General features: G+C 50.9%; 1 protein-coding gene and 1 pseudogene across 1 annotated transcript in view; one reads left to right on the forward strand and one right to left on the reverse strand.

Annotated features, from left to right (window-relative positions):
• Positions 1–369: 369 nt before the first annotated feature.
• Positions 370–608, reverse strand: LOC139238044 (U2 spliceosomal RNA; annotated as a pseudogene).
• A 14307-nt stretch (positions 609–14915) lies between these two features.
• Positions 14916–25109, forward strand: part of ppan (peter pan homolog) — a 41978-nt gene continuing 31784 nt past the window's right edge. The window contains exons 1-6 of the mRNA XM_070867406.1: positions 14916–15821; positions 16685–16855; positions 18432–18533; positions 22898–22948; positions 23758–23928; positions 24941–25017. Coding sequence (XP_070723507.1) covers positions 15804–15821; positions 16685–16855; positions 18432–18533; positions 22898–22948; positions 23758–23928; positions 24941–25017 — 590 coding nt within the window. The 5' untranslated portion in view covers positions 14916–15803. The remainder of the gene's footprint in view (positions 15822–16684; positions 16856–18431; positions 18534–22897; positions 22949–23757; positions 23929–24940; positions 25018–25109) is intronic.

A 25109-nucleotide genomic window follows, 5' to 3' on the forward strand; every position in this document is an offset into this window, starting at 1 on the left:
GGGAGGGGGCTGTGCGGGGTGTAAAGGGGAGAGTGTTGAGCGATCGCTGTGTCGATGGGGTCGGTTAAGTTGCTTGTTATGCCGATGCTGGACGTGAAAAGTCTCCAAAAGGGGCAACAGGGCACGAGCTTAAAAACGGCCCTTTAGTCTCCTAACCACGTGATCCAGGGATTGAAAAAATATTTATTGGTTCCTGGGATGTGGGCGTCACTGGCAAGGTCAGCATTTATTGCCAATCCCTAATTTTTTTTTTTTTTTTTTAATTCGTAGCCAATCGTTCCAATTCTTTGTCAAATCACAAACGCCAGAGGTCACCTTGGGCCCATTTAAGGATCACTCTGCGCCAATGCTCTTAGCCAAAAGGCCTAGAGCCACTGCACCGTTCCTGGAAGTACTGCAATACCAGGTTCGTGCCATGGAGGTGGATGGGTCAGGTCCCCCACACACCTCCGTGGAGGTGGATGGGTCAAGCCACCCCACCCACCTCCTGTTTCCAAAAAAGCAAGCATATACCTTCCTGATCCAGGGAGAACCACCCGGAGGTCATGGTGGCTACTCCCCTGTCAGGTCAGTTACGCATGATCTTAGCCAAAAGGCCGAGAAGCTCGAGAAGGTGGTGGTGAGCCGCCATTTCACAGGGCAGTGAAGAGTTAACCACATTGCTGTGGGTCTGGAGTCACATATCGGCCAGACCGGGTAAGGCCGGCAGATTTCCTTCCCGAAAAGACACGAGTGAACCCGATGGGTTTTTAACAACAATCCACTAGTTGCATGGTCACCATTACTGACACTAACTTTTTATTCCAGATTTATTTAATTAGCTGAATTTAAATTCCCCAGCTGCCGTGGTGGGATTTGACTCGTGTCTCTGGATCATTGGTCCAGGCCTCTGGGTTACTGGCCCAGTAACATCACCACTGGGCTACTGCAGTCTGTCTGTCAGATTGTAGAAGGCAGCATTGCTGATTGGAGCAGTGTAGATTAGGGATAAGGACAGACTGACCCTGGCCAAATGGCCCACAATGGCCACTTCCAGCCCTGCACATTGCTGAGTATTCCAGGGCCTGTAGTGCCTCACCCGGCTGTCTAATGACAGATTTATAATCCGCTGTCGGCTTCCATGCGTTGAGGAGTTTCTGCTGGAACGGAGCATGGACTGAGTTACATAGAAACATAGAAAATAGGTGCAGGAGTAGGCCATTCGGCCCTTCGAGCCTGCACCACCATTCAATATGATCATGGCTGATCATTTTTGCAACTTCAGTACCCCATTCCTGCTTTCTCTCCATACCCCTTGATCCCTTTAGCTGTAAGGGCCACATCTAACTCCCTTCTGAATATATCTAACAAACTGACCTCAACAACTTTCTGTGGCAGAGAATTCCACAGGTTCACCACTCTCTGAGTGAAGAAGTTTCTCCTCATCTCAGTCCTAAATGGCTTACCCCTTATCCTTAGACTGTGACCCCTGGTTCTGGACTTCCCCAACATCGGGGGCATTCTTCCTGCATCTAACCTGTCCAATCCCGTCAGAATTTTAAATGTTTCTATGAGATCCCCTCTCATTCTTCTAAAAGATCCCCTCCTCCACCCTCACTGCAGGGGCATAAGTCACACTTTGCAAACGTACCCTCTCGCCCCGCGTACCCTCTCGCCCCACGTACCCTCTCGCCCCGCGTACCCTCTCGCCCCGCGTACCCTCTCTCCCCATGTACCCCTCGCCCCCCGCACCCTCTTGCCCCCCCGCACCCACCCAGATGACCCGTGGGCCCTGGGCGTTGTCACACTCTGGTCTGGTGCAGTCTGTGAGCGACCCAAGGTTGGGTTCACCCAGACCCGAGATCAGGAGTCCGGCACGTGTAAAACCCAACACTCGGCTGGTTTGGGCGATGTCTGGGTTGACAATCCTTCTCTCCCTCTCTCTCTATACAGCTGGAGCAGGACTTCGTTGCTTTTATCTCCTTCCATTTGCCACTTTGCACCTTTCCTGTGTGACCAGGCTAAGGTTAGGTGCTCACTATGTGCAGCATCACAGACATAACCCCATGTCCCATTTACAGCACAGTGTGAAGCTCTGCGGGTAATACCTTGCTCCCTGTTACTTGAGATCTCACAAGTAGTTTGTGCTTTGGGGCACTGTCCTTTCTCGTATTGTGCTGTGCTGTGCCGTGACAGTCTAAGCCTATATCCTCCTGCACAGGGAAGTCCTGCTCCAACTGTACAGGGTATTGGTGAGGCCACACCGAGAGTACTGCGTACAAGATTGGTCACCTTATTTAAGGAAGGATATACTTGCACAGGAGGCAGTTCAGAGAAGGTTCACGAGGTTGATTCCTGAGATGAAGGGGTTCTCTTGTGAAGAAAGGTTGAGCAGGTTGGGCCCATACTCATTGGAATTGAGAAAAATGAGAGGTGATCTTATTGAAACATATAAGATTCTGAGGGTACTTGACAAGGTGGATGCAGAGAGGATGTTTCCACACGTGGGGGAATCTCGAACTAGGGGGCATAGTCTCAGAGTAAGGGACTGCCCATTTAAAACTGAGATGAGGAGGAATTTCTTCTCTCAGAGGGTTGTAAATCTATGGAATTCTCTGCCCCAGAGAGCAGTGGAGGCTGGGTCATTTAAGGCGGAGATAGAGAGATTTTTGAACGATCAGGGAGTAAAGGGTTATGAGGAGCGGGCAGGGAAGTGGAGCTGAGTCCATGATCAGATCAGCCATGGTCTTATTGCATGACTGAGCAGGCTCAAGGGGCCGAATGGCCGACTCCTGCTCCTATTTCTTATGTTCTTATGTTTTCCAAGCAGGGAATTCCTACACGTTTCACGCAGGGAGCAGACTGGTCGCGGTGCTGTGGTTCAAACACCTCAGCAGGGCCTGCAGGAGCAACAGGAAGCAGGTATGTGCGGCCCGAGTGGGGACAGACCGATTCCAAGGTGTAACTTGGCAGGAACGCGCAGCGCTGGGCCGACATGTTTCGGGCAGCTGCTCGCTGGGCCATGGAGGGGTCATGGGGGGGGGGGGGGAGGGGGAGAGAGGAGAGGAGAGGAGAAGAGCTGTGTTCTGCCCATCTCCCCGTCACCTCTCGCCCTCAGTACTGCCCCTGATGAGTGAGGGGTTCCACTCACTTTGCTCAGCTGTGAGGTGTTGACTGAGAAAGAAAGCACTTGAATTTACAAATCCTCTTTCAGGGCCTCGGGAAATCCTAAAACGCTTTACAGCCAATGAAGTACTGTCAATGTCGGAAAGTGGGAAACACAGCAGCCAATTTGCGCACAGCAAGCTCCCACAAACAGCAATGTGATAATGACCAGATAATCTGTTTTTGTGATGTTGATTGAGGGATAAATATTGGCCCCAGGACACCGGGGAGAACTCCCCTGCTCTTCTTCAAAATAGTGCCGTGGGATCTTTTACATCCACCTGAGAGAGCAGACCAAGCCTTGGTTTAACGTTTCCTCTGAAAGACGGCACCTCCGACAGGGCAGCGCTCCCTCGGTACTGCCCCTCCGACAGTGCAGCACTCCCTCAGTACTGCCCCTCCGACAGTGCGGCGCTCCCTCGGTACTGCCCCTCCGACAGTGCAGCACTCCCTCAGTACTGCCCCTCCGACAGTGCGGCACTCCCTCAGTACTGCCCCTCCGACAATGTGGCGCTCCCTCAGTACTGCTCCTCCGACAGTGTGGCACTCCCTCAGTACTGCCCCTCCGACAATGCGGCGCTCCCTCAGTACTGCCCCTCCGACAATGCGGCGCTCCCTCAGTACTGCCCCTCCGACAATGCGGCGCTCCCTCAATACTGCCCCTCCAACAATGCAGCACTCCCTCAGTACTGCCCCTCCGACAGTGCAGCGCTCCCTCAGTACTGCACTAGGAGTGCCAGCCCTGGAGTGGGACTTGAACCCACAACCTTCTGACTCCGAGCCGAGAGTGCTGCCCACTGAGCCATGGCTGACACTGATGACGGCCCCCTTGTTGGTGTGGTGTCTGTCCCGAAACATGCATCTGATCTGAACTGAGTGAATTTTTCTTGCAGTTTCCGCCGAACCTGATGTCTTTGGAATGAGTGAGGAAGGGGAAGCCCCATGGAGGAAGATGTGGAAAACATGATGCCATTTATAGATTATTTTTAAAAATCGAAGCGGCGTGTTTGATGTGTGAGCTTGCCGGAGAATCTCGACCAACATCTCCAGCTGTCTCTCAGCCCCTTGAACTTTCCGCTGTGGCCACCAGAGAGATGTCCAGTGCAGATCAGTTCCGGGGACTCGACTGGAGGTCAGGGGTCGGAGGTCGGGGGAGTGAGGTCAACCTGTCTGACCAACGCCATCTTTAAACTGCCAATCGTCCACCACAGCCGAGGGAAAGTGACTGCTGCCCCCAGCAATTAGATTTTGATGCACATGTTTGATTTTCTTTGTGAATGGAGGAAATCTTCACTGATAATCTCACGTCGATTTTTTTTGTCGGGTCCGGACATCTTGGGCGATGTGTTGAGGGTCTCTCGGTATTAATGAGTGTTTGTCTCGGGCGATGCCTTGATCTGTCATTCACCCACCCTGAGCTGCTCGAATGGGCAGGCTACCCTCCCCTTGGGCCTCTGCCTGCGTCGCTCTGCGGGCAGCCATTGGGAGATGGAGGATAACGTATTCCTGTCTCTCTCTCTCTCTCTCTGGGGGAGATTCTCCATGCCTCCATTGGATTACCCCTTCCAATGGTGGCACAACTCGGATCAGGATCTCTTGGGGGATCCTGGGCATGAACCTGCTCCCTGTTACCACTTGGCATAGCAAGCTCGAGGTCTGCTGTACCCCACCAACACTTTGCCCCAAGCTGTAACTGTCCTGGACGTTGGCCAGTTGGGTCTGCTTATCCTTGGGGCACGTTGTCTGATCGTTGCAGGGCACAACCTGCACAGAAAACACTGGGTGCGCGACCTTTTCACTTGACCCGACGACGTGACACTTGCACAGAACACGGCGGTGGAAATGACCCGGGAATTTTGCACCCATTGTCGATGCTTTTCACGGAGATTTGCCCCAATTTAAATGCACCGATGCCTTCCGTGCTTTTTACCCCAGTGAAGGGATTTGGGCTCGAGTGGTCCAGCTTGTAATTGCGCCTCTGACTGCTGCTGCCACGGTTATAATATCCCGACTGGGTGCAGGGGTACCCAGCTGGGTCCGCATCCCCCACCCCCCGCTCCCACCATTGGTCACTCGACACATCCGTCCCTCGCGACGCTCCCCCTCCCCTGCGCCCATTGGAACGGGGACGGCCTCTTCGTTACCCCAGTGGGTGATGCTCAATCACACGCCCCTCCCCCCATCTCCAATATTGTTATAAATAATAAATGAAAGTGATGACAAAAATAAAGTTAAAGGTACTGATCTCAGGATTGCTACCAGTGCCACGTGCTAGTCAGAGTAGGAATCGCAGGATAGCTCAGATGAATACGTGGCTTGAGGAGTGGTGCAGAAGGGAGGGATTAAAATTCCTGGGACATTGGAACCGGTTCTGGGGGAGGTGGGACCAGTACAAACCGAACGGTCTGCACCTGGGCAGGACCAGAACCAATGTCCTAGGGGGAGTGTTTGCTAGTGCTGTTGGGGAGGAGTTAAACTAATATGGCAGGGGGATGGGAACCTATGCAGTGAGACAGAGGGAAATAGAATGGGGGCAGAAGCAAAAGATAGAAAGAAGAAAAGTAAAAGTGGAGGGCAGAGAAATCCAAGGCAAAAATCAAAAAGGGCCACATTACAGCAACATTCTAAAGGGGTAAAGTGTGTTAAAAAGACAAGCCTGAAGGCTCTGTGCCTCAATGTGAGGAGTATTCGTAATAAGGTGGACGAATTAACTGCGCAGGCAGCTATTAACGAATATGATATAATTGGGATTACGGAGACATGGCTCCAGGGTGACCAAGGCTGGGAACTTAACATCCAGGGGTATTCAACATTCAGGAAGGATAGACAGAAAGGAAAAGAAGGTGAGGTAGCGTTGCTAAAGAGGAAATTAACGCAATAGTAAGGAAGGACATTGGCCTGGATGATGTGGAATCTGTATGGGTGGAGTTGCAGAATACCAAAGGGCAGAAAACGCTAGTGGGAGTTGTGTACAGACCACCAAACAGTAGTAGTGAGGTTGGGGACAGCATCAAACAAGAAATTGGGGATGCGTGCAATAAAGGTTCAGCAGTTATCATGGGTGACTTTAATCTACATATAGATTGGGCTAACCAAACTGGGAGCAGTACGGTGGAGGAGGATTTCCCGGCGTGTATTAGGGATGGTTTTCTAGACCAATATGTCGAAGAACCAACTAGAGGGCTGGCCATCCTAGACTGGGTGATGTGTAATGAGAAAGGACTTATTAGCAATCTTGTTGTGTGAGGCCCCTTGGGGAAGAGTGACCATAATATGGTAGAATTTATTAAGATGGAGAGTGACACAGTTAATTCAGAGACTAGGGTCCTGAACTTAAAGAAAGGTAACTTCGATGATATGAGACGTGAATTGGCTAGAATAGACTGGTGAGTGATACTTAAAGGGTTGACGGTGGATAGGCAATCGCAGACATTGAAATATCACATGGATGAACTTCAACAATTGTACATCCCTGTCTGGAGTAAAAATAAAACGGGGAAGGTGGCTCAACCGTGGCTAACAAGAGAAATTAGGGATAGTGTTAAATCCAAGGAAGAGGCATATAAATTGGCCAGAAAAAGCAGCAAACCTGAGGACTGGGAGAAATTTAGAATCTAGCAGAGGAGGAAAAGTATTTAATTAGGAGGGGGAAAATAGAGTATGAGAGGAAGCTTGCTGGGAACATAAAAACTGACTGCAAAATCTTCTATAGATATGTAAAGAGAAAGAGATTAGTGAAGACAAATGTAGGTTCCTTGCAGTCAGAATCAGATGAATTTATAATGGGGAACAGAGAAATGGCAGACCAATTGAACAAATACTTTGGTTCTGTCCTCACAAAGGAAGACACGAATAACCTTCCGAAAATACTTGGGGTCAGAGGATCTAGCGTGAAGGAGGAACTGAAGGAAATCCTTATTAGTCAGGAAATTCTGTTAGGGAAATTGATGGGATTGAAGGCCGATAAATCCCCAGGGCCTGATAATCTGCATCCCAGAGTACTTAAGGAAGTGGCCATAGAAATAGTGGATGCATTGGTGATCATTTTCCAACAGTCTATCGACTCTGGATCAGTTCCTATGGACTGGAGGGTAGCTAATGTAACACCACTGTTTAAAAAAGGAGGGAGAGAGAAGGCGGGTAATTATAGACCGGTTAGCCTGACATCGGTAGTGGGGAAAATGTTGGAATCAATTATTAAGGATGTAATAGCAGCACATTTGGAAAGCAGTGACAGGATCGGTCCAAGTCAACATGGATTTATGAAAGGGAAATCATGCTTGACAAATCTTCTGGAATCTTTTGAGGATGTTTCCAGTAGAGTGGACAAGGGAGAACCAGTGGATGTGGTGTATTTGGAATTCAAAAGGCTTTTGACAAGGTCCCACACAGGAGATTGTTGTACAAAATTAAAGCACATGGTATTGGGGGTAATGTATTGATGTGGATAGAGAACTGGTTGGCAGATAGGAAGCAGAGAGTCGGGATAAACGGATCCTTTTCAGAATGGCAGGCAGTGACTAGTGGGGTGCCGCAGGGCTCAGTGCTGGGACATCAGCTATTTACAATATTCATCAATGATTTAGATTAAGGAATTGAGTGTAATATCTCCAAGTTTGAAGATGACACAAAGCTGGGTAGCGGTGTGAGCTGTGAGGAGGACGCTAAGAGGCTGCAGGGAGACTTGGACAAGTTAGGTGAGTGGGCAAATGCATGGCAGATGCAGTATAATGTGGATAAATGTGAGGTTTTCCACTTTGGTGACAAAAACAGAAAGGCAGATTATTATCTGAATGGCGGCAGATTAGGAAAAGGGGAGGTGCAACGAGACCTGGGTGTCATGGTACATCAGTCATTGAAAGTTGGCATGCAGGTACAGCAGGTGGTGAAGAAGGCAAATGGTATGTTGGCCTTTATAGCTAGGGGATTTGAGTATAGGAGCAGAGAGATCTTACTGCAGTTGTTCAGGGCCTTAGTGAGGTTTCACCTGGAATATTGTGTTCAGTTTTGGTCTCCTAATCTGAGGAAGGACGTTCTTGCTATTGAGGGAGTGCAGCGAAGGTTCACCAGACTGATTCCAGGGATGGCAGGACTGACATATGAGGAGAGACTGGATCGACTGGGCCTGTACTCACTGGAGTTTAGAAGGATGAGAGGGGATCTCATAGAAACATAAAATTCTGACGGGGCTGGACAGGTTAGATGCAGGAAGAATGTTCCCGATGCTGGGGAAGTCCAGAACCAGGGGACACTGTCTAAGGATAAGGGGTAAGCCATTTAGGACTGAGATGAGGAGAAAGTTCTTCACTCAGAGAGTTGTTAACCTGTGGAATTCCCTACCGCAGAGAGTTGTTGATCCCAGTTCATTGGATATATTCAAGAGGGAGTTAGATATGGCCCTTACGGCTAAAGGGATCAAGGGGTATGGAGAGAAAGCAGGAAAGGGGTACTGAGGTGAATGATCAGCCATGATTTTATTGAATGGTGGTGCAGGCTCGAAGGGCCGAATGGCCTAATCCTGCACCTATTTTCTGTGTTTCTATGTTAAATAGACACAGCGCCTCATGATTTATCCCCTGGGTGTTTGCTCCCAGCAATGACCCGGAGATTAATCCTTCATTCCTGGAGACCACATGGCAATGCCGGAACATTGGTCAGCCCAGTCCCAAGGCTGTTGCTGGGTTTATGGATGGGATAAATTGTGTGTTTAATGTGTGTCTCTGTCTCTCTCTCTGTCATTTAGTGACCCAGCTTCCTGCATCATATTCGCTTCGTGACAAACTATCTTTGTTCTGAAAATGTTCAGTGTTCATCCTTTCCTCCCGTAACTCCCTCCCTCCTGCCCTATAACGCTTTCCCTCCCTCCCTTCCTCTTTCCCTCCCTCCCTCCTTTCCTCTTTCCCTCCCTCCTTCCCTCCCTCCCTCCTTCCTTCCCTCCCTCTTTCCCTCCCTCACTCCTTCCCTCTCTCCCTCCCTCCCTTCCCCTCTCCCTCTCTCTCTCCCCCCCTTCCCTCCCTCTCTCCCTCCCTCACTCCCCCCTTTCCCAATCTCCCTCTCTCCCTCTCCCCCCTTTCCCTCTCTCCCTCCCTCTCTCCCTCCCTCTCGCTCCCCCCTTTCCCTCTCTCCCTCCCTCTCTCCCTCTCTCCCGCTCCCCCCCCTTTCCCTCTCTCCCTCCCTCCCCCCATGTCCACTCATGCCTCAGTGTAGCTGTGCTCTGTTGCCTCATTGTGACCATCTCCCTCTCACTGCTTGTGGTGAAAGGGACATTGTTTTTCATCAAATAATTTCCTTCAGTGGTTTCCCGTTCTAAGGATTGAATTGAAGAACAACAATGTCCCAATATTTGGTCTGTAGTTCATTTGAAGGGCGACTCTTCAAATGTGTGTGTTGTCCCAGCAGTGCCCCCGCCCCCCCATTGAATACAACTGGCTCGCTCTTGGGTGGGTGCCGATTGCTCTACAGATCCCCCTCTTGTCTCCATCACCACAAAGTTTAATTAAATGGGGGAAAAGCACCGAGAAATACTCCGGGCTAATCCCTACTATCTTTTCTTTTTTCCCCCCTCTCTCTTTCCCCCACTCAGTAACTTCCACATTGCTGATCCAGAGCCCGAGAGCCTGAATCTGGCAGCAGTAATTGTGTTTGTGTGGGGTGTGTGTGTTAGTTAGTAAGTGAGTGAGTGAGTGAGTGTGTGTGTGTGTGTGTGTGTGTGTGCGTTAGTGAGTGTGTGTGTGTGTGCGCGTGAGTGAGTGTGTGTGTGTGTTAGTGTGCATGTGTTAGTGAGTGTGTGTGTGTGTGTGTGTGTGTGTGTGTGCAGGTGTTAGTGAGTGAGTGTGTGTGTGCGCGTGAGTGAGTGAGTGTGTGTGAGTGAGTGAGTGTGTGAGTGAGTGTGTGTGTGTGTGTGTGTGAGTGAGTGTGTGTGTGTGAGTGAGTGAGTGTGTGTGTGTCTGCATTAGTGAGTGAGTGTGTGTGTGTGTTAGTGAGAGTGTGTTAATTGTGAGAGGTTTTAGAATTGTGAAACCACTGACTCCGTTTTCTCTCTGAGGGCTGTTTATACTAATACAACAACATTTTAAAAAGAACATAAATATGTAGATATGAATCTGATTGCAGTAAGACCCAGAGCCTGTGACCTGTGAATTCAGCCCCACAGACTCATGGGCAGTGGGTCTGCTGCGGGTCATGGGTCAGCGAGGAGGGGCCGAGGTTAGATTCCCAGCACCTGGGGGTTAGACGGGTCAGCCTGACCGAGGGGAATGGAGCTATCTGTCCCGCTGCACTGCAGTGAGTGCCGGTGTTTGAAGCTCACATTGTTTTGGGCGCAGTCAGAGATGACACTGAACCTGTTCTGAAGGGTTTTTCTCTGTTCAGGTTTTATATATTTATAATAAAGTTATAAAGATGGAATTATATTTTTAATACAGTTGATGCCTTAACCCTGGGCCTATTGAGTGTGTTGAAGAACTGGCCCATGTATCTTCACTTTTCTCTAATGTATGTCGATGTTCACCCAAGCTTGATGGTGTTTTATTAAAAATAAATATTTCTGATGTAACCCTGCACTTGGCTCTGGAACATGTTCCTCCCCTGCCCTTTGTTTTGTTTCTATGCCCTGCTAAACTCAGTCTGGTCTGCAATACTCTCTGTGCTCAACTAGCTGTTGGCCAGAATAGCAGTGGGTCCACCACGGTTATCCTCCCTGGCCCAGAAACTGAGCGCTCCTCTTAACGTTAAGCAACGCCTCGATATCAAAATTCTCATCCTTATTTTCAAATCCCTCCGTGGCCCTCGCCCCTCCCTATCTCTGTAATCCCCTCCAGCCCCACAACCTCCCGAGATGTCTGTGCTCCTCTAATTCTGCCCTCTTGAGCATCCCTGATTATAATCGCTCCAACATTGGTGGCCGTGCCTTCTGTTGCCTGGGCCCCAAGCTCTGGAACTCCCTCTCTAAACCTCTCCGCCTCTCTCTCCTTTTAGACGCTCCTTAAAACCGACCTCTTTGACCAAGCTTATGGTCACCTGTCCCTAATTTGTACTTACGTGGCTCGGTGTCAAATGTTTATCTCATTATCATCATCATAGACAGTCCCTCGAAGCGAGGATGACTCGTTCCCACGCCAAAAAAGGGATAAATTCACAGGTGTTTCAATATTCCAGATCCCGAACTACATCCTGAGGGGGTGGAAGATGCCTGTGGGTGGATTGTTTTAACGTGGGGTGGCCGTTGCACACCAGCCACCACACGGGCTTGACAGAGCGAGGTCTTGGTCCAGGGGCAAGGGTTAACCAGGACGACTGGAGACCAGCTCTGATGCCTGAAAAGGAGGTTGGAAGGTCAGCAGATTGCTGAGAATAGGGTCAAGGGAGCAGGAAGCGGGTCTCATGGACAGGATGAGCTCGGAGAGGTCATGAGGGAGACCAGAGAGAAACTGGAGAAAGATGCGAGGTCAGGGCTAGGGCTTAGGAGGAAGTTTAGGCCGGCGGGCTCGGGGAAGGAAGGGAAGAGGCGGCTGAATGGATGGTCTCAATCTTAAGAGACAAAGGAGCTGATGAGCTCCTCACACATTATCAGAGGTGAAGGTGGAGACAGGGGAGAGGGGTTTAAGAAGACAGTTAGCAGTGGGGAATAGACCCGCTGAGTATTTCCAGTATTTCACAAAAATAACCCTTGACCCCTCCATCCTTGTAAACTGCTGCCCCATCTCCAACCTCCCTTTCCTCTCAAGTCCTTGAACAACTCCATGTATGAATCCCTCTGATTCGGTTTCTGAGCCTGCCACAGTACCGAAACGGCTCTCATCAAAGTCACAAATTACATCCTTTGTGACTGTGACAAAGGCAAACTATCCCTCGTCCTTCTTAACTTGTCTGCTGCCTTTGACACAGTTGACCACTCTACCCTCCTCCAACACCTCTCCACCACCGTCCAGTTGGGTGGGACTGCACTCGCCTGGTTCCATTCTTATCTCTCTAATTGTAGTCAGAGAATCACCTGCAACGGTTTCTCTTCCCACTCCCGCATCGTTACCTCTGGTGTCCCCCAAGGATCTATCCTTGGCCCCCCCCCTATTTCTCATCTACGTGTTGCCCCTTGGCGACATCATCCGACAACACGCAGTCAGTTTCCACATGTACTGATGACACCCAGCTCTACCTCACCACCACTTCTCTCAACCCCTCCATGGTCTCTAAATTGTCAGACTGCTTGTCCGACATCCAGTTCTGGATGAGCAGAAATTTTCTCCAATTGAATATTGGGAAGACCAAAGTCATTGTTTTCGGTCCCCGCCACAAACTCCGTTCCCTAGCCACTGACTCCATCCCTCTCCCCAACTTCAGTCTGAGGCTGAACCACACTGTTCAAAACCTTGGTGTCATATTTGATCCTGAAATGAGTTTTCAAACACATCTGCTCAATATAACACCGCCTATTTCCACCTCCATAACATCACCCGTCTCCGCTCTTGCCTCAACTCATCCGCTGCTGAAACCCTCATCCGTGCGTTTGTTACCTCTAGACTTGACTATTCGAACACACTCCTGGCTGGCCTCCCACATTCTACCCTACGTAAACTAGAGGTGATCCAAAACTCAGCTGGCCAGTGTCCTAACTCGCATCAAGCCCCGCTCACCCATCACCCCTGTGCTCGCTGACCTACATTGGTTCCCGTTTATTCAACGCCTCAATTTCAAAATTCTCATCTTTGTTTTCCAATCCCTCCATGGCTCTCGTCCCTCCCTATCTCTGTAATCTCCTTCAGGGCCACAACACCCCCCCCCGCCCCCACACCCCCCCGAGATGTCTGCGCTCCTCTAATTCTGCCCTCTTGAGTATTGCTGATTGTAGTCGCTCGACCGTCGGTGGCCGTACCTTCAGCTGCCTGGGCCCCAAGCTCTGGAATTCCCTCCCCGGATCTCTCCGCCTCTCTACTTCTCTTTTACCTTTGGGATGCTCCTTGGAGCCTGCCTCTTTGACCAAGCTTTTGATAACCTGCCCTGGTTTCTCCTTGTGCGGCTCGGTGTCAAATATTTAGCCTCATAATACTCCTGTGAAGCGCCTTGGGACGTTTCCCTACGTTAAAGGCACTATATAAATACGAGTTGTTGTTACTGCATTCTGTTCCACAGCATTAACTCCTCGCACTTTGATTCACCCAACACTGGTGGCAGTGAAAACAGCTCACACTGTGTTCCCCCACAGCAGGAGCTGATTGCTGTATCGATTCACTCCTCAGCAAAACAATCTAATCAGAATCATAGAACGGTTACAGCGCGGCAGGAGGCCATTCGGCCCATCGAGCCCGTGCTGGCTCTCAGCAAAAGCACTTCAGCTCGTCCCATTCACCCAAAGCAGTCAAAGCAAGACTGGGTGGGGACTAGACAAAAGAAGAAGCAATTCTTACATGTGTTGCAAATCTGGTGTGTGAACATTGTCTGGATAATTGTCCCAGTAATTGGAAATGCTGAGAAGCAAAATTAGAAAAATCCCTGAGGATTACAGGAAATTCCCAGGATTTTCTTTTCAGAATCGTTGTGCAATCTATCCTTTCTATAAAGAAAAAGACTTGGGTTTATATAGCAACCACTGGGCATCTCAAAGCGCTTTACACCCAATGAAGTACTTTTATCTCATAACACTGCGGTGAAGTGCCTTCAGATGTTTCATTACGTTAAAGTTGCTATATAAATACAAGTTGTTGTTGTCCCCCCATCGAGTGACCATATCATCATCATCATAGGCATTCCCTCGGAATCGAGGAAGACTTGCTTCCACTCTTAGAATGAGTCCTTAGGTGGCTGAACAGTCCAATACGAGAGCCACAGTCCCTGTCACAGGTGGGACAGACAGTGGTTGAGGGAAGGGGAGGGTGGGACTGGTTTGCCGCACGCTCCTTCCGCTGCCTGCGCTTGATTTCTGCATGCTCTCGGCGACGAGACTCGAGGTGCTCAGCGCCCTCCGGGATGCACTTCCTCCACTTAGGGCGGTCTGGACTTTAGCCAGGGACTCCCAGGTGTCGGTGGGGGATGTTGCATTTTATCAGCGAGGCTTTGAGGGTGTCCTTGTAACTTTTCCTCTGTCCACCTTTGGCTCATTTGCCGTGAAGGAGTTCCAAGTAGAACGCTTGCTTTGGGATTCTCGTGTCTGGCATGCGGACAATGTGGCCCGCCCAGCGGAGCTGGTCGAGTGTGGTCAGTGCTTCGATGCTGGGGATGTTGGCCTGGTCGAGGACGCTGATGTTGGTGCGTCTGTCCTCCCAGGGGATTTGTAGGATCTTGCGGAGACATCGCTGGTGGTATTTCTCCAGCGACTTGAGGTGTCTACTGTACATGGTCCATGTCTCTGAGCCATAGAGGAGGGTGGGTATCACTACAGCCCTGTAGACCATGAGCTTGGTGGCAATTTTGAGGGCCTGGTCTTCAAACACTCTTTTCCTCAGGCGGCCAAAGTCCATAACAACGTAACTCACTGTCCACCCATTCTCTGCCAGTCTGGACAAAATGTGGACACATTGGCTCACCAGGCCCAGCCCTGCCCTGGCACCAGGTGACACACCTCAAACACAAATAAAACCTTTCCTGCACATTGTCCAAGCGTTAAAAAGGGAGGGTGTAAAAAATAAACACACTTTAGTTGAGAAATGTGACTTTTCACCATCTCACCCTGAGCACAGGTGCTGCCGCTAAAGCTTCCCCCGGCTCCAGGGCGGAACCTTTGTGCGGGGCCGCGGGCGGCGGGCGGAGGACGGAGCGGGTGCACTCGGACACACGTGTCAGCGGCGGCGGCGGCAAGATGGCGGCGGGCGGAGAGTGAGCGATAACCCGGCCCTAAACCCCCAAAATACCGGCCCTAAACCCCCAAAATACCGGCCCTAAACCCCCAAATACCGGCCCTAAACCCCCAAATACCGGCCCTAAACCCCCAAAATACCGGCCCTAACCCCCAAATACCGGCCCTAAACCCCCAAAATACCGGCCCTAAACCCCCAAATACCGGCCCTAACCCCCAAATACCGGCCCTAAACCCCCAAATACCGGCCCTAAACCCCCAAATACCGGCCCTAAACCCCCAAAATACCGGCCCTAACCCCCAAATACCGGCCCTAAACCCCCAAATACCGGCCCTAAACCCCCAAATACCGGCCCTAAACCCCCAAATACCGGCCCTAAACCCCCAAAATACCGGCCCTAAACCCCAAAATACCGGCCCTAAACCCCCAAATACCGGCCCTAAACCCCCAAATACCGGCCCTAAACCCCCAAATACCGGCCCTAAACCCCCAAATACCGGCCCTAAACACCCAAATACCGGCCCTAACCCCCCAAATACCGGCCCTAACCCCCCAAATACCGGCCCTAAACCCCAAAGTACCGGCCTTAAACCCCCAAATACCAGTCCTAAACCCCCAAATACCGGCCCGAAACCCCAAAATACCGGCCCGAAACCCCAAATACCGGCCCTAACCCCCAAAACCCCGGTCCTAAACCCCCAAAATACCGGCCTTAAACCCAAAATACCGGCCCTAAACTCCCAAACCCGGCCTTAAACCCCCAAATACCGGCCCTAAACCCCAAATACCGGCCCTAAACCTTAAACTGACCCTAACCCAGACTCCTAAACCCAACCCGCAGGCCCCTCTCTCTCTCTCTCAGGCCGCACCATGGGGCGGCGCGACCGGGTGAGTGAAGTTCAGGGGGTGGCGGGGCCGGGACTGAGCCCCCCGGGGGCGGGGGGGACATTGTGATTGTTGGGTGGAGGGTGTTTGGGTTTGTGAATGTGGTGGGGGGTGGCCAAATGGCCACCTGCTGTTATTGAGGGGCACTGAGGCCAATCTGGGCTGCGGGGTGTGTGGGTTGTTTGTTGGGGGAGGTGTTTGATGGTTACAGGGGTGCTTGTGTGGTGGGGGAGGAGGTTGTGAGATGGGGGGGTTGTCAGGGCGTGTGATGTGCATCTGTAGGGGGCTTGTGGAGATCTGTAATCGGACACAATCGGCCAAGGCAACTCCATCCAGTAGTCCCACCCTGTGTACGCTCCCCCCTGTCTGTGAGATTGGGAACATTGGATGAGGACAACATCGACTGTGATTCACCCCGTGGTCGACATCCACTGTAGACTCGTACCTGGGAAGTGGCCCCTCGGGTGGGGAATTTACACCGTGAGCAGCGCTGGTGGAGCCAGCCCCTTTAGGAAAGGAAAGGAGAAAGTGTTTAACCAGCGCGAAACCAGGGGATCGAGGAAATCTACTGAGTGTATCTTTTGAGATTTCGGAGAGCACGAGTAGTTCAGTGGAAAGTAAAGAAAGAGTTGCATTTCTATAGCGCCTTTCACGAATTTAGGGTGTCCCAAAGAGCTATACAGTGTTTTTGAAGTCACAGTTGTAATGCAGGTTTGGAGCTTTGAGGCAGTTCAGTAGAAAGCTATACCCTGTCCTCGGTTGTACTGTGTTGCTGGTAAATTATTGGCAGCTGTTGTTGGATATTTTTTGTAATTCTAACTTCCCCGGTTAACGTTAAAGATGAATTTGTTTAAATCCTGTTTCAGACTAAGAATCAGAAGAAGGCGCGTGCAAATGCGATTCACATCGCACAGGAGGAGTTTGCCAATGTCCCTCACTCCTTCGTCTTCAACCGAGGCCAAGTGGGGCAGAATGTGCAACAGCTGATCACAGACACGAGGCGGATCATGGAGCCCTTCACCGCCCGCACACTCAAGGTGAGTCTCGTGCTGCCTCGCGAGATGAAGGTTCAGAGGAAGCTCCAGCCCGGGAGATCTGGTGATTGAGATCACCCGCAATGCCGGAAATCCGTGGACAGATCCATCAGCAAGTGATTAGCAGGCAGCAAGCTTGGGCCTTAAAAGCAGCATGTTGGGTCTCCCAGACAGGAAGTGTGAGCCCTTCCCTCCCCACAGACTGGTTACCAGTGGAATCGGTCAGCGGGTGCTTGTCATCTTTCCTGGGGATTGAGATTTGTTCCTTTGCATTGAAGGGGAAACATTTGAGGGAGAAGGGATTAGAGTGATATACTGATAGCATGAGATGAACTAAAGCAAGAATTGCATTTATATAGTGCCTTTCACGACCACCGGACGTCCCAAAGCGCTTTGGAGCCAATGAGTACTTTTAGCGTGTAGTCACTGTTGTAATGTGGGAAACGCGGCAGCCAATTTGCGCACAGCAAGCTCCCACAAACAGCAATGTGATAATGACCAGATAATCTGGTTTAGTGATGTTGATTGAGGGATAAATAAAAGCCCCAGGACTCCCCTGCTCTTCAAATAGTGCCATAGGATCTTTTATTTCCATCCAAGAGGGCTTCGGTTTAATGTCAACAGTGCGGCGCTCTCTCAGCACTGCCCCTCCGACAGTGCGGCCCTCTCTCAGTACTGCCCCTCCGACAGTGCGGCGCTCCTTCAGTATTGCCCCTCCGACAGTGCAGCACTCCCTCAGTACTGCCCCTCCGACACTGCAGCACTCCCTCGGTACTGCCCCTCCGACAGTGCAGCACTCCCTCAGTACTGCCCCTCCGACAGTGCAGCGCTCCCTCAGCACTGCACTGGGAGTGTCAGCCTAGATTATTGTGCTCAAGTCCCTGGAGTGGGTCTTGAGCCCACAATCTTCTGACTCGGAGGCGAGAGTGCTGCCCACTGACGCATCAGTTAGAGTGGGAGAAGGCTCTTGTGGAGCGTAAACACCGGGGTAGACCAGTTGGGCTGGGTGGCCTGTTTCTGGGCTGTAAATACTATGTAATTGTCTAGAAACTGTTCTGGGAATTTGAATGTATTTCTTGTCAGCCTGGGCCTCACTGAGGCAGTGTCCCAGCCACCTGGCGTCCGTTATTCTGGGGACTACATTTGGAGCCGACAGTAGGGGACCCTTTGTCTGAAGTGATGCCCCATACGTAGGTTGTGACTGTCTCTGGGAACAGGTTACTGGTCTGCAACTTGGCGAGAGGGGAGATCGGAGAAAGATGAAAGTTTTGTGAGTCTGCTAGAACTGTGGGGTTGGGGGGAGAACAGCCAGCAACACACTTGCAGATTGTGGACCCCATGTTTGGGATGTGACTGGAGAGAAGGTTTGAGCTGTGTGTCACACACTGAGCTACAGGTGTTCACGGGTCAGCCACCGCTGGTTCGGGGTGGGAGCAGTTAGAATTAATGAGTTAAGTGGATCACACAGGAGGTGTATCGGCACATTGAAGTGTGTGATTTTGCTGTACAATATTGGTGCCAGTGTGTTCGGTACGCCCAGTGACTCTTTTTCCTGTTAACGACATCACTCTGTCACTAGGTGCGGAAGAAGAATTTGCTGAAGGATTTTGTCTCCGTGGCTGGGCCGCTTGGTGTGACCCATTTCTTAATTTTTTCCAAATCATCGACAAACTTAAACTTTGTAAGTATGCTGGAGATCTTCCTCCAGGGGGAGATTTTTCTTCCTCTTTCTCCTAAACTTTATAGTTACTTTACTGATTCTTGTGCCTATTCTTCTATCCACTGAAACGTGACTTTATCGACGATGTAACGAGAGGTGCTGTGCCCAGAGAGAGTAATGATCCTCTTTATCGCCGAGATCAACATCAGAATTTCCATCGCCAGCACCTGATTTGTGTTTAAATTCGTTCTTACGGTGTAGAAGACCCTGGCAAGGTCGCAAGTATTGTCCCATCCCTACTCAACTGGTTAGCTTGCTAGCAACCTTCCCCCTGAGCTACACGGCTGGGCATGGATTGTAGGGTCCCATGAAGGGGCCGGGGAGGGGGTCCAGTCCTGTGCAGGGATCGTGGGGTCCCACGCAATGATCGGGGGAGAAGTGGGTGGCTCCCGTCCCATGCAGGGATCGGGGGGAGGGGTCCTGTGCGGGGATCGTGCGGTCCCACGCAACGATCGGGGGGGGTGGGGGGCTCCCGTCCCATGCAGGGATCGGGGGGAGGGGTCCAGTCCTGTGCAGGCCGCTCACCAGCTGTTCCACTGGAAAAGATGCCGCATAGCAAATTTAAAGGGACCGCGCACCTAAAAAATTTTTAGGGAACATTGCTTGCGAGGTGACTTCAGAGGGTGTTTTAAGAGTCAAACAAAATGATCAGTTTTATTGAATTCACATTTCACAACTTTCCGTGCTGGGATTTGAACTCACGACCTCTCGATTACCATCAGTACCAGTACAACACTACTGCACCCCAACTGTCAGACTCTGTTATAAATGATCAATCAGGCTTATTTAGTAATGAACAGATCATTTCCCATCAGTACTTCAAAATAATAAACATGTTGAAACTTTCTCAACATGGAATGCCTGCCTGTGAGGGGAGAGTCGAGTCGGAAATAGGAGCTCCCGCTTGTTCACCTCTCTGACCGAGCAGAGATTCAGGATACCAGCTCTACCCACTCTTTGCTGAGACAAGAGAATATCAAAAGATGTCTTTCATTATTAGTCAAAAGCTGTGATAAAAATGAGACCAAATTCACCCGCAATTAATGAGCATATCTCGATCATTGGAGTGGACTGTGAGATCTCTCTCTCTCTCTCTCTCTCTCTCTCTCTCTCTCTCTCTCTGCCTCTCTCTCTCTGTGTCTCTGTCTCTCTCCCCCCTCTCTCTTTCTTCCCCCCCGCCCCCCCCCCCCTGTCTCTGTCTCTCTCTCTCGGACATTTCACCTGAACAGAGACGGATTATCTGCACTTTACTCCGCGCTAGGAGTTCCACCCTATTCCAAATATCGTCAGCGGAGTCTTTCTTCCAAAATGCAGTTTGGGGAAGTGGCCGTGAATTGCACAAGCGAGAAATTTTATATAAAGACGTATGAAATTATTGAGACTCTTACACCTGAAACAAGACCGATCTTTTGTCACCATTACTCTCTGCTTTCTGGTTGTAGTGGGGTTACTGCGAAAGCTGCCCTCCCCCTCTCCCCTCTCCCCCTTCCCTCTCTCCCTCTCTCCCTCTCTCCCTCTCCCCTCCCTCTCCAGCCTGTTGTGACTGGGGATGAAGTGATGTACTGTGTATCGCTAACACTCCCCACGTGGTGAGTTCTGGCTATCATTGAGTTGGGAGCCAGGAAGACGGGAAATCTGCTCGAGTGCTGGATCTGTGGAGGTTTCTTCCAGTTCTCTGTCGCACTTCCGTTGTCCCGCCCCGTCCTGGAAACTGGAAACACAGACTAAATGGTGGCACAATTGAGGAACAGTGGAGGACTTTTAAAGAGCTCTTTCATAGTGCGCAACAAAAATATATTCCAGTGAAAAAGAAGGGCGGTAAGAGAAGGGCTAACCAGCCGTGGATAACCAGGGAAATAAAGGAAAGTATCAAATCAAAGACCAATGCGTATAAGGTGGCCAAGGTTAGTGGGAAACTAGAGGATTGGGAAAATTTTAAACAACAGCAAAGAATGACTAAAAAAGTAATAAAGAAAGGAAAAATAGATTACGAAGGTAAACTTGCGCAAAACATAAAAACATATAGTAAAAGCTTTTACAGATATATAAAACGGAAAAGAGTGACTAAAGTAAATGTTGGTCCCTTAGAAGATGAGAAGGGGGATTTAATAATGGGAAATGTGGAAATGGCTGAGACCTTAAACAATTATTTTGCTTCGGTCTTCACAGTAGAAGACACAAAAACCATGCCAAAAATTGCTGGTCACAGGAATGCGGGAAGGGAGGACCTTGAGACAATCACTATCACTACGGGGGTAGTGCTGGACAGGCTAATGGGACTCAAGGTAGACAAGTCCCCTGGTCCTGATGAAATGCATCCCAAGGTATTAAAGGAGATGGCGGAAGTTATAGCAGATGCATTCGTTATAATCTACCAAAATTCTCTGGACTCTGGGGAGGTACCAGCGGATTGGAAAGCAGCTAATGTAACGCCTCTGTTTAAAAAAGGGGGCAGACAAAAGGCAGTTAACTATAGGCCGGTTAGTTTAACGTCTGTAGTGGGGAAAATGCTTGAAACTATCATTAAGGAAGAAATAGTAGGACATCTAGATAGGAATAGTGCAATCAAGCAGACGCAGCATGGATTCATGAAGGGGAAATCATGTTTAACTAATTTACTGGAATTCTTTGAGGATATAACGAGCATGGTGGATAGAGGTGTACCGATGGATGTGGTGTATTTAGATTTCCAAAAGGCATTCGATAAGGTGCCACACAAAAGCTTACTGCAGAAGATAGAGGTACGCGGAGTCAGAGGAAATGTATTAGCATGGATAGAGAATTGGCTGGCTAACAGAAAGCAGAGAGTCGGGATAAATGGGTCCTTTTCGGGTTGGAAATCGGTAGTTAGTGGTGTGCCACAGGGATCGGTGCTGGGACCACAACTGTTTACAATATACATAGATGACCTGGAAGAGGGGACGGAGTGTAGTGTAACAAAATTTGCAGATGACACGAAGATTAGTGGAAAAGTGGGTTGTGTAGAGGACACAGAGAGGCTGCAAAGAGATTTGGATAGGTTAAGCGAATGGGCTAAGGTTTGGCAGATGGAATACAATGTCGGAAAGTGTGAGGTCATCTACCCTGGGAAAAAAACAGTAAAAGGGAATATTATTTGAATGGGGAGAAATTACAACATGCTGAGGTGCAGAGGGACCTGGGGGTCCTTGTGCATGAAACTCTTTTAGATCCTTGTGCATGAATCCCAAAAAGTTAGTTTGCAGGTGCAGCAGGTAATCAGGAAGGTGAATGGAATGTTGGCCTTCATTGCGAGAGGGATGGAGTACAAAAGCAGGGAGGTCCTGCTGCAACTGTATAGGGTATTGGTAAGGCCGCACCTGGAGTACTGCGTGCAGTTTTGGTCACCTTACTTAAGGAAGGCTATACTGGCTTTGGAGGGGTACAGAGACGATTCATGAGGCTGATTCCGGAGATGAGGAGGTTACCTTATGATAGATTGAGTAGACTGGGTCTTTACTCGTTGGAGTTCAGAAGGATGAGGGGTGATCTTATAGAAATATTTAAAATAATGAAAGGGATAGACAAGATAGAGGCAGAGAGGCTGTTTCCACTGGTCGGGGAGACTAGAACTAGGGGGCACAGCCTCAAAATACGGGGGAGCCAATTTAAAACCGAGTTGAGAAGGAATTTCTTCTCCCAGAGGGTTGTGAATCTGTGGAATTCTCTGCCCAAGGAAGCAGTTGAGGCTAGCTCATTGAATGTATTCAAGTCACAGATAGATAGATTTTTAACCAATAAGGGAATTAAGGGTTATGGGGAGCGGGCGGGTAAGTGGAGCTGAGTCCACGACCAGATCAGCCATGATCTCATTGAATGGCGGAGCAGGCTCGAGGGGCTAGATGGCCTACTCCTGTTCCTAATTCTTATGTTCTTATAAATACCCCTCCCCCCCCCCCCCCCCACAGCGCGGAGGGTAGAGCGGACAGTGATTTATTCGGAATTGCTGTTTTCGCATCCAGTTCCGACACCAGACTAACGGAGGCCACGGAAACCGGATACCTGCCGCCCCCTCCCGCCCTGGGAGTGATGCCGCTGGTTCGGGGGGGGCGGGGAGGATGCTGACCATAAATGTGTGGGGGAGGGGAGTGCTGACCATAAATGTGTGGGGGAGGGGAGTGCTGACCATAAATGTGTGGGGGAGGGGAGTGCTGACCATAAATGTGTGGGGGAGGGGAGTGCTGACCATAAATGTGTGGGGGAGGGGAGTGCTGACCATAAATGTGTGGGGGAGGGGAGTGCTGACCATAAATGCGCAGTGTTGTCCCCACTAACTTGTATTTTCTTTTTCCAACTTCCCCCTTCAGAAAATGGCTCGTTTGCCGAGGGGCCCCACGCTGACCTTCACAGTTCGCCAGGTACGTGTGCACCGTTCAGTTGCCTCACAGCCTCACTGTAAATGGTCAACGTGGGCAGTGGTCGCAGGCAGTCCCACAGCTCAGACGCCCGAGTGTTGGGAATCGCAGCTAAATGGCTTGTGTCTATTACCCCAGGATAGTCCGATCAATCCACCTGGGGAATGTCCTGAGTTTGATGCAGTGCTTGCCGTGATTGGTCAATAACTCCCATCGTTGTGCGACTGACTGAAGGTCAACCAGATGGACCCTGGTCCTTTAGTCCAGTGTCTTTGTCGGTATTAATGGTGTTTGGTCTGGTTACTGAGCAAACCCGGCTCCTTCTGCCTCATGTGTCACAGGGCAGCCAGGTTCAGGCTGGTATTCTCACCCCTCTCGGTTATTACGGGAGGCGGAGTGTCAGCGGGACTCGGTTGGTAGGATTCATTGCCTCTAGATCAGCAACTGGAGGGTTTCAGCCTCACACCAGGGCTTTGAAAGGCTGATCTAGCCCCACGCTCCAGTGCAGGACTGAGGGAGTGCCGCACTGTCAAGAGGCCCCATCCTTCTGATAAACCAAAGCCCCATGTGCCTGTGCGGGACTCGGTGAATATTAATGGCCCTATAGCACTATATGGAACAAGTGCACAAGGTTCTCGCGATGCCCCGCCCCCCCCCTCCGCGGGACCTTACTCTGCAGCCCCTCATCCTCTGGGTGGAAGTTTAATCCAACTTTCTTCCCACTCCCATCGCCCCCGAGCACCGCCATCCTGGGATTTGAAGTGTTGCGAGCGGTATTCCTGGACTCACCCGGTGCTTCCTGTGATTCCCAGTATTCCCTGGTGAAGGATATCGTCTCGTCTTTGAAGAGACACCGAATGCACGAGCAGCAGTTTAGCCACCACCCTTTGCTGGTGCTGAACAACTTTGGAGGGGACGGGATGCACGTCAAGCTGATGGCCACCATGTTCCAGAACATGTTCCCCTCCATCAACGTCTACAAGGTAGGAGAATTTTGGGGGGGGGGGGTGTGGGTGGGGGTGTGGTGGGGTGGGGTGGGGGGTGGGGTGTGGGGTGGGGTGGGGGGTGGGGTGGGGTGGGGTGGAGTGTGGGGGGGGGTGTGGGGGGGGGGGGGGGGTGTGTGGGGGGGGTGGGGTGGGGTGTGTGGGTGGGGGGGGGGTGTGTGGGTGGGGGGGGGGGAGGGGGGAGGGGAAGGGGGGAGAATGACAAAGCGGCTGGTGTGAAAATCGCAGAATGGAGTGAGGGGGAGGTATATCCTCCGACTCTCACCGTGGATTGCCAATTCCCATCGCTCCACCATTGGCGGCCGTGCCTTCAGCTGCCTGGGCCCTGAGCTCCCAATCCGTATCCAACACAATGGTCCAATTAAACACAGTGTAACCAAGCTTCAAGCTGCATTAAGGAGGCGTTCCAATGGTCACTGTGGTAACCGTGGGTGGTAATCTGCCAATGGGACATTCAACATAGACTCAGGCAATGGGGTAACAACTCAAACGCAGACTGAGCTCTGGAACCCCCTCGCTAAACCTCTCGACCTCTCCTTCAAGACGCTCCTTAAAACCTACCTGTTTGACCGAGCTTTTGTAATATCTCCCTATGTGGCTCCCTTGATAATACGTGAAGCACCTTGGGATGTTTCACTACATTAAAGGCGCTGTATAAACACAAGTTGTTGTATCGCCTGACCCGTGAAAAGCAGGTCTTTGATTCCATTCCGTCATCTGAGCTGGGTGTCTGCAGTCAGCCTCAGGACCCCGAGCTCACCCCGGACTCGATCGGCCGGGACTGTTGCTGCTTGCCGTGCAGTGACTGGGGCCGGTCGGCCTGCGTGTGTCTGATGAGAACAGGTTTCGATCCTGCTGTGACGGCCCTTGCCCTCCTCCCCCCCCCCCCCCCCCTCCTGCCCGAGCTGTGGGCGGGTGTGTTGGGGCCGTGTGCCCGCCCCGCGCACCGCCTCGCCGAGTCCTAACCCTGTCGTGTCCGTCTCCTTTACAGGTCGGCCTAAACGCCATCAAGCGCTGCGTGCTGATAAACTACAACCCCGCCACACACACGGTCGACATCCGGCATTAGTAAGTGAGCACCAGCAGCGGCTCAGACCCCGGCTTTGTCACATGCGAGGGAGGGGGAAGTTCCTTCTGAGTCTGTGGGTAAACGCCCCACC

The sequence above is a fragment of the Pristiophorus japonicus genome, chromosome 24, assembly GCF_044704955.1.
Source record: "Pristiophorus japonicus isolate sPriJap1 chromosome 24, sPriJap1.hap1, whole genome shotgun sequence".
NCBI classification, from domain to species: Eukaryota; Metazoa; Chordata; class Chondrichthyes; family Pristiophoridae; genus Pristiophorus; species Pristiophorus japonicus.